The sequence below is a fragment of the Alexandromys fortis genome, unplaced genomic scaffold (genome assembly GCF_014885135.2).
Source record: "Alexandromys fortis isolate MF-2015 unplaced genomic scaffold, M_Fortis_MF-2015_v1.1 scaffold_252, whole genome shotgun sequence".
Taxonomy (NCBI): Eukaryota; Metazoa; Chordata; class Mammalia; order Rodentia; family Cricetidae; genus Alexandromys; species Alexandromys fortis.
This window is the reverse complement of record NW_026068127.1, coordinates 1,722,523-1,738,896: the sequence shown is the minus strand read 5'-3', so window position 1 is coordinate 1,738,896 and position 16,374 is coordinate 1,722,523. Positions and strand designations below refer to the sequence as shown.

Below are 16,374 nucleotides of genomic sequence, written 5' to 3'. Positions count from 1 at the left end.
GTTTTAAAATGCCGGCTTTCTGGGCCATCCTGCCAGGGCAAACTCTGACTGTTTGAGGCAGGAGGGCCGACTACAGAGAGAGGACTTGAGTGTTGTCTGTGGACATAATGCTGCAGCTTACTTGCTGGCAGGGACTTTGAAATGCCACAGAGTTGTGGCAATAAAAATGGTTCCAGCGGTACCTCAGCCATGAGGCTGGAAAGCTAAGGAATGGGCTGGATCTAGCCGGCAAAGCCACGGCTTTAATCCTACCCATATTACTCAGTAATTTAAAGGCTCATGTGGTCAGAAAAAGAGAGAGATACAGTAAAGAGAGATTAAAAAACAAAACAAAAAAAAAACCTTTAAATGATTTACAATGTGTTAAAAATATATGCAGACTAAAAGTTAAAGTTCTTAAAGTAAAAAAAAGGAAGAAAGAGAGTAGTTGGGTGTGGTAGGACACACCTTTAATCCCAACACTTGGGAGGCAGAGGGAGATTGACCTCTGTGACTTTAAGGTGTGGTAGCACATGCCTTTAATCTCAATGCCTGGGAGGCAGAGACAGGCTGATCTCTGAGAGTTCAAGGACAGCCTGGTCAACAGAGTTATTCCAGGACAAAGATATACAGAGAATATAAAGTAAAAACAAACAAAATAGTGGTTAAAATAAAGCACACAAAGATGGAAGATAAACAGAGAATTTTGATACTGTATGCTATTATGCTCTCTTTGAATTGTTTGAATGCTGAGGAAGGAGCAACAGCTACTAAAAGATATTTGCTTATAAATGCTGCTGAACTAATCCAAGATAGATATTTTGAAAATACCTTGACTTTAAAATTTGAATCTAAGGACATGATGCTTTGGAAAGGAGTTTCTTATTTTGTTTTCACAGAGGGTGAGAGTCTGTGGATTGCTTCTATCCCAATATGGTATGATGGACTACATCCTCCTGTAGGGTTGCTGTGAACACCTTGTATAGTTCGCTTAAAAATGTAATGTATATAGGTTGTTAATGGATAATCAATAATAGTCAAGCTTGTAGTCATGTTAGTTAAGATTTTCTAGATGTACATAGATATATTTTACATAGGCATTCTTCATATTTTTCAAAGATTATAGAATATGGCATTTTAAATGTTTTAATAACTTAGGGCTTTTCATGACAATGAGACATGTCTGTTCCTGGCAGCACCAATCTACTTCAAGAAGAAGATGGGCATCGAAGAGACACCTTATAAAGTTTGATAGCCATTTGGGCAAGAAACTGCTCTTTCCTGGACTGTTGCATAAACTGGACACAGAGAACCCGCAGAGAGAGGACTACTGAACTTGCCTAAAGGTGAGATGGTCTTTCGGGGTTCCTGACTCATGAAAGAGTCTGTGAGACATTCTGCAGGACACAGCAGATACTGACTGAACTGTCTTTGAAATTTCCTGCTTCATGGAAAAAGTCTGCTGTGGGCCGAAGATGGATGCCCCGATGGTACAGAGGAACTTTGGGTGACTGTCCAGGCAGCAAGATGTCTCTGTGATTTCTAGAGTTTTAAAAAGGGGAAATGATGGAGGAAGGTCATTGACTAATAAGGAAACTGCCTCTGCCCATTTGATAAGCCAGCCTTTAGGTGGGTGGAGTAAACAGAACAGAATTCTGGGAGGAAGAGGAAGTGAGCTCAGAGGCCATGCTCCCCTCTCCCGGGCAGACAAGATGAAACAAGCAGCTAGGTCAGACATGCTGAATCTTTCCCAGTAAGACTGGTGCTACACAGATTACTAAAAATGGGTTAGGCAAAATATGAGAATTAGCCTGTAAGAGGCTAGAGCTAGTGGGCCAAGCAGTGTTTAAATGAATACAGTTTGTGTGTTGTTATTTCAGGGCATTAGTTAGCTGGCGGCCAGGAGCCAGGCTGTGGGAAGAGGCCCACAGCTCCTTCAACACACCACCACACCCCAATAGATTATGAATCTGAATGTCTTGTATCCTACAGTCTCTGTCAGTTTATCCTGGGGTAATTCCAGTATTTGGGAAGATGAAGTAGGAGGCTCAATCACAAGTTCAGGGTCAGCCTGGGTGAGCTCCTGTCTCAAAACCAAACATAACAGAAAGCAAACAAAGGAATCAGCCACAGCAGCAAAACAAATAGCCACAGGACAATCAAGTCCAGTGAAACCCTGATTTGAAAAGCTGATTTTTAAACTCTCTATACAGGAACAGCCCTTGAAAATTGTAATCCAGCAGTCAAGACTTTTCCTCTAGGAAAAATCAAGCCTGGCAATGTGTTAGGAATAATCTTTTTATTTTCTTTTTAAGGCATTTGAAGTCAGTGCCCCATAGCCAGCTATAGCTACCACCACTTCCCTGTCTCTAGGAAGCCCTCGAAAGAATTGCTCCCTGTGACATAACACGCACACACACACACACACACACACACACACACACACACACACTGTATTGGTATCTACCTAGTTTCCTGGCACACAGCTCCTACAATGCTAGGAATCCCCATTGTGTGCACGTCCTTTCATATGCTATTGAGGTGATGGGTACAGCTCCTGGGTAGCCTCAGTGTGACGGGCAGGTTACCAGGGAACCAGTCCTATGGTTAGAGTCTTGGAAATTTCAACTCTGTTCCCTGCCCAACTTGGAGAACAGAGAAGAGTTGGAGGTTCAGTGAATAAGTTTATCCTGCCTGGCCGGGAGGTGGTGGCACACCCCTTTTGCCCTAGCACTCAGGAGGCAGAGGCAGGAAGATCTCTGTGTTCAAGGACAATGTGGTGCACATAGTGAGTTCCAGGACAACCAGGGCTACACAGAGAAACCCTCTCTCAAACAAACAAACAAAGAAAAATAGTCAATCATGTATATATGATGAAGCTTCCATGTACATTTCAAAGCTGGGAAGTCCTGAGTGCTTCCAGATTGGTGTCCATGTGGAGGTAGAGGGAGTTTGACTTGCCCATTGAAACAAGCCAATTTTTCTTTATCTTTTTTATTTATTATTATTATTATCATTATTATGGGTTTTTTTGGTTTTGGTTTTTTGAGACAGGGTTTCTCTGTGTAGCCTTGGCTATCCTGGAACTAGCTCTGTAGACCAGGCTGGCCTCAAACTCACAGAGATCCTTTTGACTATGTCTTCTGGGTGCTGGGATTAAAGGCGTGAGCCACAACTGCCCAGCTAAACAAGCCCATTTTCCACATGCTTTTTGCTATGTATGCCTTCCATCTGGCTGGTCTGTAGCCTTTCTTAAAAAAACAGTAATCCAGAAGGCTGGGCTCAACCTCATGGTAATCCTCTATCAGTCTTGGACTTCCCAGACCCCAGACAGTAAGCCAAATAGATATCTCTTTGTTACAAAACTACCCAGCCTGAAGTATTCTGACATACCAGCGATGTGGGATGTCCTACTGTATGTGTGTTGCTTTTATTGGTTGATGAATAAAGATGTTTTAGCCAGTGACTTAGCAGAGTAAAGCCAGGCGGGAAATCTAAACAGAGATATAGAGAGAGTAGGTGGAGTCTGGGAGATGCCATGTAGCTGCCCAAGGAGACAGACACAGGCACCTTACCAGGAGGCCACAGCCCTGTGATACACAGATTAATAGAAATGGGTTAATTTAAGATGTAAGAGTTAGTTAATAAGAAGCCTGAGCTAATAGGCCAAACCGTGTTGTAATTAATATAGCTTCTGTGTGATTATTCAGGTCAGGGTGGCCAGGAAACAAATGAATAGTCTCCACTTACACACCAGCAAAGGGGACTGAGGCAGGATCTTTAATGAGACAGGAGATGTTGGTTTTCTCCTTCTACCATGTGAGTTCCAGGGACCAGTTCAGATTGTCGAGCTTAGCAGCAAGCACCTTTACCCTCTGAGTCATCTCCAGACAGGATTTCTCTGTGTATCCCTAGCTGTCCTGGAACTCGCTGTGTAGACCACACCGTCCTCGAACTCACAGGCTCTGCCTGCCTTTGCTTCCCAAATGCTGGGATTAAGGGCGTGTGCCACCACCGTCTGACATGGCCCCCTTTTATATTCTTTTCTAATCTTGGTTTTTGAATCAAAGATCTAGCTTCCTGGAGGAATTCCAAACTGATCCAAGTATCCTAGCCCCCGTGGAGCATGCCTGAACCTGGCTCTGTGACCCATTGTTTCTTGTGACTTGGGGTCTGTGTCCCTTCCTCCTTGAGTCCTTGGGGAATCCAGGTACACTCCTCTCACAGAGCCACGTGGGGTCCAGGTAGCCCAGTGACCATATTTGACTGAATCACAGGCCGTGGCAATCACTCTGTAGATTCAGCCTGGATGTCATCCTTCCTTCCCTTCCTTCTGTGCCAGCCCTGCCAGCTCCCGGCAAGAAATTTGCATCATGGGACAGCAGGAGGTTTTTAGGGACAACTCCTTCAAGCCATGGCCTCTCGAGCTCTCTCCCAGCTGCTCCTGGCCATGACTCTTCCCCTGCTGGAGCTGGAGTCAGTATCTGTCCCCACAGCCCAGTCAGTAAGTAGTGGGGTAAGGACCCTGGGGAGATCTGCAGAGACCACAACTGAAGCCTCCGACTGTGAGGGACCACAGGGTGTGGGATGAGAGGACAGGAGGGTGAAGGGAAGGAACGAGCTTGCAAGACCCCCAAGAAGCCAGTCTTCCTGTCCAGGGTGAGGGGACAGTGCCATGTCTTTATCTGAGTCCCTGCGAAGTCCTGTGGCTCCTGCTGCACTTTGGATAAAGGCTCTCTGGCCGTGCCGGCAATTTAAAGTGGAAGGAGAGGAAGATCTTTGCAGGTCGCAGGTCGGAAGCATATTGGCATAGAGGACGGGAGAAAGTCTGGGAGGAAGTGGTAGAGCCTCACTTTTGCCGTGTAATCTGTTTTCTCAAAGGAAGGTAGCAATATCACGATCTTACTTATCTACATTCCTATCTCCAAATCTATTGCAACCCCCAGATCTTAATTCCATCTGTAGCTTTCTCTGAGTTTTATCTATACCCTGTCCTTATCTACATCTGTTTATTTTATAGCCATATCTATGGATCCACCAAGTTTTATTTGTTTTTATTTTATGTGTAGATCTGCTTTGCTGCCCAGGCTAGTCTTGAACTAGGAGCTTAAGGGATGCTCCTGCCTCGTTATCTTAAGTGCTGGGTTTGCAGGCTTGAGCCACCACACCTAGTTTCCTTCTGGTTTTATTATTTTTATTTTGGGGGTACTGTTTTTTTTTTTTTTTTTTTTAGCCCAGGCTGGCCTGGAACACACTACATAGCCTGGGCTGACCTTGAAGTTGCTGCAAGTCTTCCTGCTTTAGCTTCTAGGTGCTAGGATTGCACGCCTGTGTTGCCATCTAGTTTTAGACATGCAGGCACATGAGATTTTGAGAGGAAAGAGTGGGTTAAATTGCAGGCCCCTTGCCTCCCTGTCGGAGCTCTGGACCAAACCACTTCATTAGCCTAGAGGCCCAGGGAGAGGTAGATTCAGGAAGGAGCCAAGCAAATCATGTTGACTCCCAGGGTGTGCCTGGTTCCTAGTTTCAGATGGGGCTGCTGGCCCTGTGAGTGTCTTTGTCCTCCCTCTTCTGAGTGGCTTTTCTCCATTCAGATATTTACATTTGTCTTCAACCCAAAAAAGATCTTCTAAGAGGACCAAGTCACACCAGAGAAGCCTGGCTGTCCCTGACGCTCCCTGGGAGGAACTTGGGAGCAGCCTCTCCTCAGATCTCTTTCCTCTTGTCTCTTTCCAGGAACTCAGACCATCTGGAGAGAAGTCTGGGCAGCAACTGGACCAAAACAATGGAGTAGGGGGTGAGTGGGGAGGAGGGGCTGGTGGAGATGGGCAAGGATGAGGAAAGGAAGGAACAGGAGGGGGGTGCAACAAGGTGGGCATAAAGAGGACAGGCTCTGGGAGGGCCAGATAGTCCTACATCAGCTCCTAAGGAGGGAGGCCTGGGGAGGCATGTGCCCCTTTGCAACGATGGCATGGAGCCGTGGACCAGAATGCGTCTCTGCTAGGGCAGGGGCTGGAGTTGACCAGCATCCTGTGTGTGCCTAGGCTGGCTCTGAGAGATGACATCTGCTTGTGTCCCCAGAAATGGCCAGCTGAGTTTGCAAAGGCAAAGGGGCCTCACCTGGGGCCTCACTGCCTCTTCTCCGCTGTGCCCTTTGCTTCTATAGAATCCGTACTGCTCTCCAGTTATGTGCAGCTGGAATTTTCAAACAGACCTTGGCCACAGGAACTCCCTGAGAACCTGTCTCTTCTTACTGCTTCAACATCCCTTCCCCCAAGAACGCTTACTGCCCTCAGCCTAACAACAGGTAGCAGTTGCATGGCACAGGGGCTTCCAACTCTCTAGCTAGCCAGCTTGCCCAAGGCGCAGGGAGCTCTCCCTAGCTCCCTCTCCCTGAGGGCTACAGCAGGATCCATTCTCCCTGGCCCAGCCCCTTCCTTATCTCCCTCCCTTCCTGTTCCACGCCTCAGTGTTCTAACTTGAGCAGGGGGTACAAGAGGCGGACAGAGCATGGGGAACTTTGCCCAGTGTCCCCGTCCAGTGTGTTCTGCTGCTCTGAGTCCTGGGTGCAAAGGAAGTCCTCTTGGGTGGCTGGGTGGGTGGAACTGACCTCCTGGGACCTCAAGATTAGTGTCAGCCACCCTCAGACCTCTCAGGAATCAATTGCTGGTCCCACAGCCTCACTTTCTCAGCCTACTTGCGTCTCTCTGTCACAGAATGTTATGTCAAACACAACAGGACAAAGTTCTGCACTTGCCGCTCTGGCTACCGGTGGAACGCTATGCTCTGCTCCCTCTATCCTACCTGCCTTGGCCACAGACCGGAAATCAGTTCCTGTATGTGTCTCAGCTTCCGCGGTGCTGCCCTTGGCTACTGCCAGTTGCTGCCACCTGGTAAGGAGGGTGGGAACTTGGAGACTAGTATCCATCCCCAAGTGAAAAGAAACACTTCCTGGGTTGTTGGGGTTGTTTGTTTTCGCTTTTTCTGGCAGCTGGTCCAAGCCCAGTTTCTCCTCTGGCTGGTAAAAGAAAGAAAGAAAGGGAAGGAGGGAGGGAGGGAGGAAGGGAGGGAGGGAGGGAGGGAGGGAGGGAGGGAGGAAGGAAGGAAGGAAGGAAGGAAGGAAGGAAGGAAGGAAGGAAGGAAGGAAGGAAGGAAGGAAAAGAAAGGCCAGCTGTCACAGAAAGACACTAAACCTGAGCTTGGCACTTGAAAAACTGAGACTAAAGGAGGTGGTTCTGAAGGCCCATGGGCAAAGGTGGGGGGCTGAGGGAAACCTTGCCTGAAGGAGCTTCAGCAGCCCCAAGTCCCTGGAAAATGGAAATTCTGGGCTGCTTTAGCTCTCGGGGCGGCAGGGCGGGGGGTGTCTACAAGGCTGAGGTGTTAGCAGGCATCTTCAGACACTCTTGCAAGGCAAAGGATGAAGTTCTGCAAAGTTATGCAGGGAATGGTGTGGAGAGGCGTGCTTCAGGAGGAGAGGAAGAGGAATTGCTAGCTGAGGCCCTTTCTCAAGCCCCCATCTCTTACTTTCTTGCAGTTCCTGCAACCCTGACCCTGGACTCTCAGCTGCAAATGCCGGGGAACACCCTGAACCTCACTCTCCTCAAGACAGAGGAGGCTACCAACCTGAGATGGTACTTGCGGAACCCAGAGGACCCCAAACTCATCTTCCTACGGCCAGGGGCAAAAGTGACCCAGATGTCCAGTCAGGGCCAGGCGGGCCTCAGCGTCAGCCACTTATCCCGTCCCTGGACAGGTAGCCTTCAACTATCTTTCTCTTCTCTCTCCTTTTCTCCCACAGGTTTTTGAGATAGAGTCTCACTCTGTAGCCCAGGCTGGCCTCAAACTCACAGCAATCCTCTTGCCTCAGCCTCCTGAGCACTGAGGGTACAGGCATGCACCACCCACTTCTTTTTCTGCTTCTCTTGGCCTTTCCCTCTCATGCCTCCTTCCCCTTTTTCCTCTTCTCCCCACTCACCTCTTCTGAACCATTCCCATTTGTTGGGGAAGCAAATGCAGAGACTCATCATAGTGTGGAAAATTCCATACGACAGCCAGCTGTTTGCACTGTAGTCTGGGGTCCCTAAGACCCTTTCTTAGCGTCACAAAAACCCAATGTTGTCTTGATGCCCGAAGATGTAAAAACACAAACAAAAGGGGGGAATGTGTGTGAGTTCAAGGTCAGGCTGGTTTACAAGAGCTAGTTCCTGGACAGGCTCCAAAGCTATAGAGAAACCCTGCCTCAAAAACAAAACAAAAGAACTTATGTTATTAAACATCTGTAGATCTCTGAAGTGTTTGAAGATGATCTATCTAAACTGTACCTCTTTTGACCTTGAAAACATACCTAATATGACTATAAGTTTAATTGTAATAGGTGACTAATTTGCATTTTCTTATTATCCTAAATTGTTGGTAATAACTCTAAAGCACTAGAAATTGCATTACCTTGTTAAATAAGCTGTACAGGTACAACACCTTGAACAAGATTAGAAATATATGTTCAGTATGTTTTAACAAAATTAATCTCAAATTTATATCAATATATAAAAGTCCAATCCAATGTAAAATATTTAAAGCTAGTAGTAGATTCAATAATCTACCTTTTTATCTTATCATATCTATATCCTCCCTTTCTTCAGACTAGATTCAATAATCTCCCTTTTATCCTATCATATCTATATCCTCCTATTTATTCTCTCTGCCGGCAAGCTCCACCTATTTCTCTCTCCTGCCTAGCTGTTTATTAGAGCAATCAGGTGTTTTATTTAGACAGGCAAAGTAACACAGCTTCGTAGAGAAAAAAAAAAACAGCATAAAAGAATGCAACACATCTTTCATCATTAAACAGATGTTCCACAGCGTAAACAAATGTAACACATCCCAAACTAATATTGCACAACAGGAGCAAATGTGGAGCAGCGGGCTTTCTTCTCTAAATTAAAAGGACTATGTGTAGGCTACAGATGTAGCTCTGGTTGGTAAAGTACTTGCCCAGCAGGCCTGAGGCCATGGGTTCAATTCCCAACACCTCATAAGCAGGCATGGTGGTGCACACCTATAATCTCAGTGCCCAGGAGGTAGAGGCAGGAAGAGAAGATGTTCAAGATTATCCTTTAATACATGGTGGCTTTGAGGCTGTGTGAAACCTCATATCAACCAAAAGAGGAAAGGGGGAAAAAAGAACCCAGAAAACATAACATCAAACAACAAAGAGACCCAGCCTCAAAACAGTTGGAAGATGGGGGTTGGAGAGATGGCTCAGAGGTTAAGAGCATTGCCTGCTCTTCCAAAGGTCCTGAGTTCAATTCCCAGCAACCACATGGTGGCTCACAACCATCTGTAATGGGGTCTGGTGCCCTCTTCTGGCCTGCAGGCATACACACAAACAGAATATTGTATACATAATAAATAAATAAATAAATATTTAAAAAAAAAAACAGTTGGTAGATAAGTGCCCACACCTGAGATTGTCCTCTGACATGCCCACCCACACTGTAAACATGCTTGTGCATGTTTGTGCATGCACACAAACACACATGCAAACACAAGTGCAAAAACATTAATCTTAGAGTTACTACTTTTCAGAAAACAAATATTCCTGCTAAAAATTCATAGTATGGGGGCATGTTAAAAACCAAGCCCTCACGGGCTGGAGAGATGGCTCAGAGGTTAAGAGCACTGACTGCTCTTCCAGAGGTCCTGAGTTCAATTCCCAGCAACCACATGGTGGCTCACAACCATCTGTAATGGGGTCTGGCGCCCCCTTCTGGCTTGCAGGCACACGTGGAAGGAATGCTATACACATAATATAATAAATAAATAAATAAGTAAATAAATAAATAAATAAATAAATATTTAAAAAAAAAAAAAAAACGAGCCCTCAGCTAGGCAGTGGTGGTTTTAATCCCAGCACTCAGGAGACAGCGGCAGGTGGGTCTCTGTGAGTTCAAGACCAGCCTGGTCTACAAGACAGGTTCCAGGACAGGTTCCAAAACCACAGAGAAACCCTGTCTCGAAAAATCAAAAACCTGAGACCTATCGGTTCCAGCTGAGAAAAGGCTGGCGCACAGTTCCTCATGTTGTGGTGACCCCCAACCATAAAATTATTTTCGTTGCTACTTCGTAACTGTAATTTTGCTCCTGTTACAAAGCGTAATATAAATTTCTATGTTTTTTGATTGTCTTAGGTAACACCTGTGAAGGGGCCATTCCACTCCCAAAGGGAGTCCCAAAGGGAGGTTGAGAATCTCTGGTCTAGATACTAAGTGACAGCGTAGCCCTGGAAGGGTAGCACTGGGGGAGGACTGGTGAGATGGACGGACTCACCTTAGAGCTCATAAGCCCTAAGATGGACGGGCCAAGAGCCCCTTCCACAGATCCCTTTCTCCTTGGGGAGGGAACGTTCTCCATCCTGGGACCTTCTGGCTGGGAGTTAGCTCCTGGTGCTGAGCAGAGGCGGGGGAGTTTGAGGGCCTGGACTGTGACTTAGCAAGCAGTGGAGAGCTGGCTTCCAGGCAGACCTGGGCGAGCCACCACATGGAGCGGGTCTGTCTCTGCAGGTACGTACGTGAGCATCTTCGAGGCCCAGGGATTCATGTGGGAACTGGATCAGGTGGTGCAGGTGCCCTTGGAGGAGAAGGAAGTGGTTCTCCTTCCAGACAAGCTGTCCATCTCCTGTGCCGCCTCCGCTGGCTTCCAGCTGAGCTGCTGCTTCCCACGCACAAACTTGGCCTACACTGCTACCTGGAGTCCCGGGGAGGGCAGCGAAGGTAGGAGACGAGCAAAGATGACGTGACTGGTCTCTTCGGGCAGCAAAGGCTAGTTGGGGATGGGAGTCGGGTGTCCATGCTCAACAGTATTTTCACCCCATCAGATAGAACTTCTTCTGTCACACACTTCCACTTGCAGTAAACTCCGTGAGGTTAGTTTAACAATATCCTATTTTTAAAAAGGAGGAAACTGGGGGCTGGAGAGTTGGCTTGTTGGTTAGGAACATTTGACTGCTCTTTCAGAGGTCCTGAGTTCAATTCCCAGCACCCACATGGTGACTCACAAGCTCCTGTGATGGGATCTGATTCCTCTTCTGGTGTGCATGAAGACAGAGCACTCATGTACATAAAATACACGAATAAATAAATCTTTTAAAAAAAGGGGGTGCACCCTGTGCCCCATCCCTGCCAGGTGTAGGGGCAGGCTGGGCCCTGCATTCCTGGGGTGGGGCCTGAGGGTGAGGGGAGAAGCATAAGCCCTTTCTGTATTCTCTGCTGAGGTGCAGCGCTCATCCTGGGCCCTCCATTTTACAAGCCCCTCCCTTAGCCCTGTCTCACGCCTTGGCCTCCTGCCCCCATCGCAGCCATCAGGCAGGGACCTTCCTATACTACAGAAGGGCCAGGGATTCCTACATTTGACTCCCCTCCCCCAAGGAACTTGGCCTTGGGAGAGAGGGGAGATGTTACTTAGCTGATCCCACCCTGACCCAGAGGAAGTGTCTATTTCTTTATAAGCTTTTGTTTACACCCTGGAGTGACCCCTTCCTCCAGGGCTCTTGGGAGGGGGAACCCAGGGCCTCTGCGACCCCTCCTTCTTCCTCAAACCCCCCATTAGTATTTAACTGCCAAATGAGATTCCTGCAGGCTCCCCCTTTTCTATGGGGGGGGGTCATGGTGCTGTCCCCTCCCTTCTGCTTACATTTCCCCTCCCACACCACTGTATCGCATATTACTAGTTTCCTTTTTTTTGCAAAACAAAGTGATGGAAACTCCAAAAAAGGGGGAGCCCTGGGGCTATAGAGATGGCTTAGTATTAAAAGCACTTGCCGCTCTTCCGGAGGACCCGAGATCAGTTGGTGGCACTCATGCTGGGTGGCTCAGCACAAGTGACCCCAACTGCACCGAGTCTGAAGCCCCCTTCCGTGGGCTCTTGCATCCACACAAAGATACATATATGTGCACGTAATTCAAACTAAGGTGAATCTTTTCTTGTTGTTTGTTTAGTTTTTGTTTCTCAAGACAGGGTTTTTCTGTGTAACAGTCCTGGCTGTCCTAGAACTCGCTTTGCAGACCAGGCTGGCCTTGAACTCCCTGAGATGAGCCTACCTCTTCCTCCAAAGTGCTGGGATTAAAGGCATGTGTCACCACTGCCCAGCTAAAATGAGTCTTTTTAGCCTGAACAAATATTTTATTTATTTATTTGTTTGTTTGTTTGTTTATTTATTTATTTTTGGTTTTTCGAGACAGGGTTTCTCTGTGACTTTGGAGCCTATCCTGGAACTAGCTCTGTAGACCAGGCTGGTCTAGAATTCACAGAGATCTGCCTGCCTCTGCCTCCCGAATGCTGGATTAAAGGCGTGGGCCACCACCGCCGGCTGAACAAATATTTTAAAATCTATTGAAACTGAGTGCCAGGGCTAGAGACCCAATAGGGCTCAGAGTCAGCGAAACCCACATTCTGTCCCCAGCAGCTGGATGCTGACATACCATTCAGCTCTCCCTCACTGCTTCACCTTCAAAGACCACCCAGAAGTGACATTTTAGGACCTGCTTAGCTCTCATCTGCCTCAGCCAGGGATGATCCACTTTCCTCTTCTGTCCTCCCTCAGTGTCCTTGCAGAATATGTCGGATTCCCAGTGCCTGGTGCTGACCACTCAGCACTGCCCAGCAGCCGATACCACATACATGTGTACCCTCCACAGTCAGAACCTGGCTCCTTTCACGGCTCCTGTCTCCGTCACCATCATCCGGGGTATGTGGGCCTTGGGTCCCAGTCGACTGACCTCTAAGAGGCTTGTCCTTGGAACTCGGGGTCTCTTCTTTGTTGTTCCTCTGCCTCGGGCCACCTAGTCAGGTATCAAGGCCTGCCTAGGTTATGGTCAGAGCAAAGGCTCTGGCTATATCTTGGCTTCTGAGGCCTCACTCTTCCTTATTCAGATGGAGACACGACCTGCCCCACGGACTTCTCGGTGGTCGACTGGAATGTCACCAAGGCTGGCTTTGTGGCACAGGCTCCGTGTCCTGTGAATAAGAGGGGCATGGTAAAGAGGCTCTGTGGGTCTGATGGCATCTGGGGACCCGTCCAGAGCAGCTGCACAGAGGCAGAGATCCTAAACTTGTGTCTTAAAGCCAAGGTAAAACTGCTACCTCCATGACTCTCCCAATAAACTACACCTGCCCGCCTGCCTGCCCACCTGCCCGCTTATCCGCCTCTGTCTGCCTGCCCGCCTGCCTGCCTATCCACCGCTGCCTGCCCACCTGCCAGCCTGCCCAGCCGCCTTACTGTCTACTTGCCTGCCTGCATTCACTCTCTCCCTCAATGCCTCTCCTTCTCCTTCCTTTAGAATTCAGATTCAGGAACCTTTCCTGATGCCAGCTTACCTGTTATTAAATATCAGCCTCTCTCACCTGGACCCCTAGCTGACCAAGGGAGGAAGAGTGGGTCCTCCAGGGGTGGGAGTGGGGTGGGCTAGGTGGGTGTTTGTTTCAAACCACGGTCCCATCAAGTGGCGTCTGTCCTCTTAATATGTCCATTCCATCCATCTGTCCATGTACTCCCCTCCCCTCTCTGCTTCCTGCTCCTCCGAGGGATCTGGAGGCCCTCTCAGAGGGACGAGGGGGAAGACCTGACCCCTCCATGGTAAGGATTTCCCACTGTCTGTTCTGTCCTGTCAGCTGCTGCTGGAAGGCCAGGGAAAGCCCCAGGAAGAGATTCCATGTATCCTGAGTCAGCTGCGAGAGCAGGTGGACGTGGCCAGCACCCCCACTGACTTACAAAAATTGCTGCACACTGTAACCTTACTGGCCGATGTGGTAGCAAAGACAAGAGCAGAGCTTACAAAGAGTTCCCTGAAGGTAAGCTCCCGGAGCCACACTGGGAGCCAGCTGGGAAGGGTGGAGGGGAGGCCCTTCCATTATGGATTTCTGCCTTTCTGGCATCATGTGGGCAGCCCAACAGGGACCATGTAGAATCCAGGTGTTGGCCCCTGCTTCCTCTGTTCTTAAAGACCAGTCTCCAAAGCCATGGAGAGTAAAGAAAGCCTGGTGCTGGAAGGGGTGGGAGGCTTGACTTTCAGAGACATGTATGGGTACACAGCATGGGAACAACACATACACACACACACACACATGCATCATACAACCCAATAGCCACAGAGACACTCAGGCACTGCCAGGCAACCAGGGGGTGGTGGCGCACACCTTTAATCCCAGCACTCTGGAGGCAGAGGCAGGTGGATCTCTGAGTTTAAGGCTAGCCTGGTCTGCTGAGTGAATTTCAGAACAGCCAAGGCTACACAGAAAAAACCCTGTTTCAAAAAACAAAAACCAAGAAAAAAAGGATAACAAGAGGCAATGATACCACACAGCCTTCCGGTCAGCCATTAAACTGCAGTGACGGCCACACAGACCTCATGTGGCTCTCAACTTCAAAATGGTTGCTCCCTGCCCCTGACCGTCATTCCTAGCTTTGCAGAACTGGACCAGTTATGGAGATGATGAAGGACCGTTGTAGGACTTGGGTGGTCGGTCCCAAGGGATGCAAGTGACAGAAGAGGCATTAGGCAGAAATCTAAGTGTGATATGGAGACAGGGCTTCGTTCCTCTGATCTAGATGGTCGCTTCCACAGACCTGCCCTCCTATAACCTTTTTCTCTCTAGCCCTGAGTCTTGCCATGGAGGGAAGGGGTGGGGTCTGCAGGTCCTAGGGCCGGGGTCTGCAGGTCCTAGGGCCGGGGTCTGCAGGTCCTAGGGCCCCTGTAGACTCTGAAAATCGCATATACCTGCTATTGTTGTCACTACAGGATCTCCTGACAATCACAGACAAGATTCTAGACGTGAACATCAGCTCTCTGTGGACTCTGGCCCAGGCCCAGGCACCCTCAATGGGCTCAGATTTCCTGAAGGCTGTGGAGACCCTGGTCCACAGCTTGAGCCCACAGCAGCTTCCTTTCTCCTTCAGCTCATCCAATGTGCTACTGCAGAGCCAGCTCCTCAGACACACCTCTCCTCCTGGCTACCAAATGTCCTTCTCTACCCGGCCCCTCCTGCAGGCACAGATCCCATGGTATTCACTGGCCCCGCTGGTCCACAAGGGATCTAATGTCAGTATTACTAGCCTAGTACTGCAAAAGCTGGACCACCGTCTGCCCTCAAGCTACACACAAGGGCTGTGGAACGCTTCCTATACCACTCCTGGACTGATCCTGGTGGTCTCCATCACAGCAGATAGCCAGGCCTTCACACAGGTAGAGCTTATCATGGACTTCGAAGACAAGAATGGAGCCCTGCACTGTGTCTTCTGGGACCATAGTCTCTACCAGGGTCAGGGGGGTTGGTCAGATAAAGGGTGCCAGGTACAGGCAGCCAACACCAGCAACACCACTCAGTGTGTTTGCCAGCATCTCACCGCCTTTTCCATCCTCATGTCCCGACACACCATCCCAACAGATCCCATCCTGGACCTGCTGAGCCAGGTGGGGGTTGGGGCTTCTATCCTGGCACTGCTGGTGTGCCTGGTTATCTACAGGCTGGTGTGGGGAGCTGTTGTCAGGAACAAAATCGCCTTCTTCCGCCATGCTGCCCTGTATAACATGGTCATCTGCTTGCTGGCCGCAGACACATGTTTCCTGGGAAGTCCATTCCTTCCTTCAGGGTACCACAGCCTGTTCTGCCCGGTCACTGCTTTCCTGTGTCACTTTTTCTACCTGGCCACTTTTTTCTGGATGCTGGCCCAGGCCCTGGTGCTGGCCCACCAACTGCTGTTTGTCTTCCATCAGCTGTCCAAGTACTTGGTTCTCTCCCTGATGGTGATCCTGGGCTACCTGTGCCCACTGGGGTTTGCAGGCGTCACCCTGGGCCTCTACTTGCCTCAAAGGAAATACCTGTGGGAGGGGAAATGCTTGCTGAATGAAGATAGAACGCTGCATGCCTTCAGTGAGCCGGTGCTGGTCATCGTTGGTGTAAACGGACTGGTCCTTGTCATAGCCGTGCTGAAGCTCCTAAGGCCTTCGCTGTCGGAGGGACCCCCGGTGGAGAAGCGCCAAGCTCTGGTGGGGGTGCTTAAAGCCCTGGTTATCCTCACGCCCATCTTCGGCCTCACCTGGGTACTGGGCGTGGCTGTAGTATTTGCTCAAGACTCCATGGTCTCTAACTATATCTTCACCGTTCTCAACAGCCTCCAGGTGAGTAGCAAGTGTGAGGTGGCTAAATGGTGGTCTAAATCACTGCCAATCACCAGGCTCAAGAGTTTTGGAAGGGAGCTGGGCGGTGGTGGAACACGCATTTAATCCCAGCACTTGGGAGGCAGAGACAGGCAGATCTCTGTGAGTTTGAGACCAGCCTGGTCTACAAGAGCTAGTTCCAGGACAGGCTCCAAAACCACAGAGAAACCCAGTCTCAAAAAAG

At 49.0% G+C, this 16,374-nt stretch overlaps 1 protein-coding gene across 5 annotated transcripts in view; it reads left to right on the top strand.

Moving 5' to 3' along the window:
• The first annotated feature begins 1,018 nt into the window (after nt 1-1,018).
• Nucleotides 1,019-16,374, top strand: part of Adgrf3 (adhesion G protein-coupled receptor F3) — a 21,214-nt gene continuing 5,858 nt past the window's right edge. For 3 of the 5 annotated variants that reach the window (XM_050125888.1, XM_050125886.1, XM_050125889.1), the window contains exons 1-10: nt 1,019-1,325; nt 5,716-5,776; nt 6,146-6,286; nt 6,696-6,872; nt 7,514-7,732; nt 10,539-10,748; nt 12,578-12,721; nt 12,907-13,103; nt 13,645-13,824; nt 14,772-16,151. In XM_050125888.1, the coding sequence (XP_049981845.1) occupies nt 6,761-6,872; nt 7,514-7,732; nt 10,539-10,748; nt 12,578-12,721; nt 12,907-13,103; nt 13,645-13,824; nt 14,772-16,151 (2,442 nt within the window). In that variant the 5' untranslated portion in view covers nt 1,019-1,325; nt 5,716-5,776; nt 6,146-6,286; nt 6,696-6,760. The remainder of the gene's footprint in view (nt 1,326-5,715; nt 5,777-6,145; nt 6,287-6,695; nt 6,873-7,513; nt 7,733-10,538; nt 10,749-12,577; nt 12,722-12,906; nt 13,104-13,644; nt 13,825-14,771; nt 16,152-16,374) is intronic. The other 2 variants (XR_007589240.1, XM_050125887.1) reach the window with 2 other exon arrangements.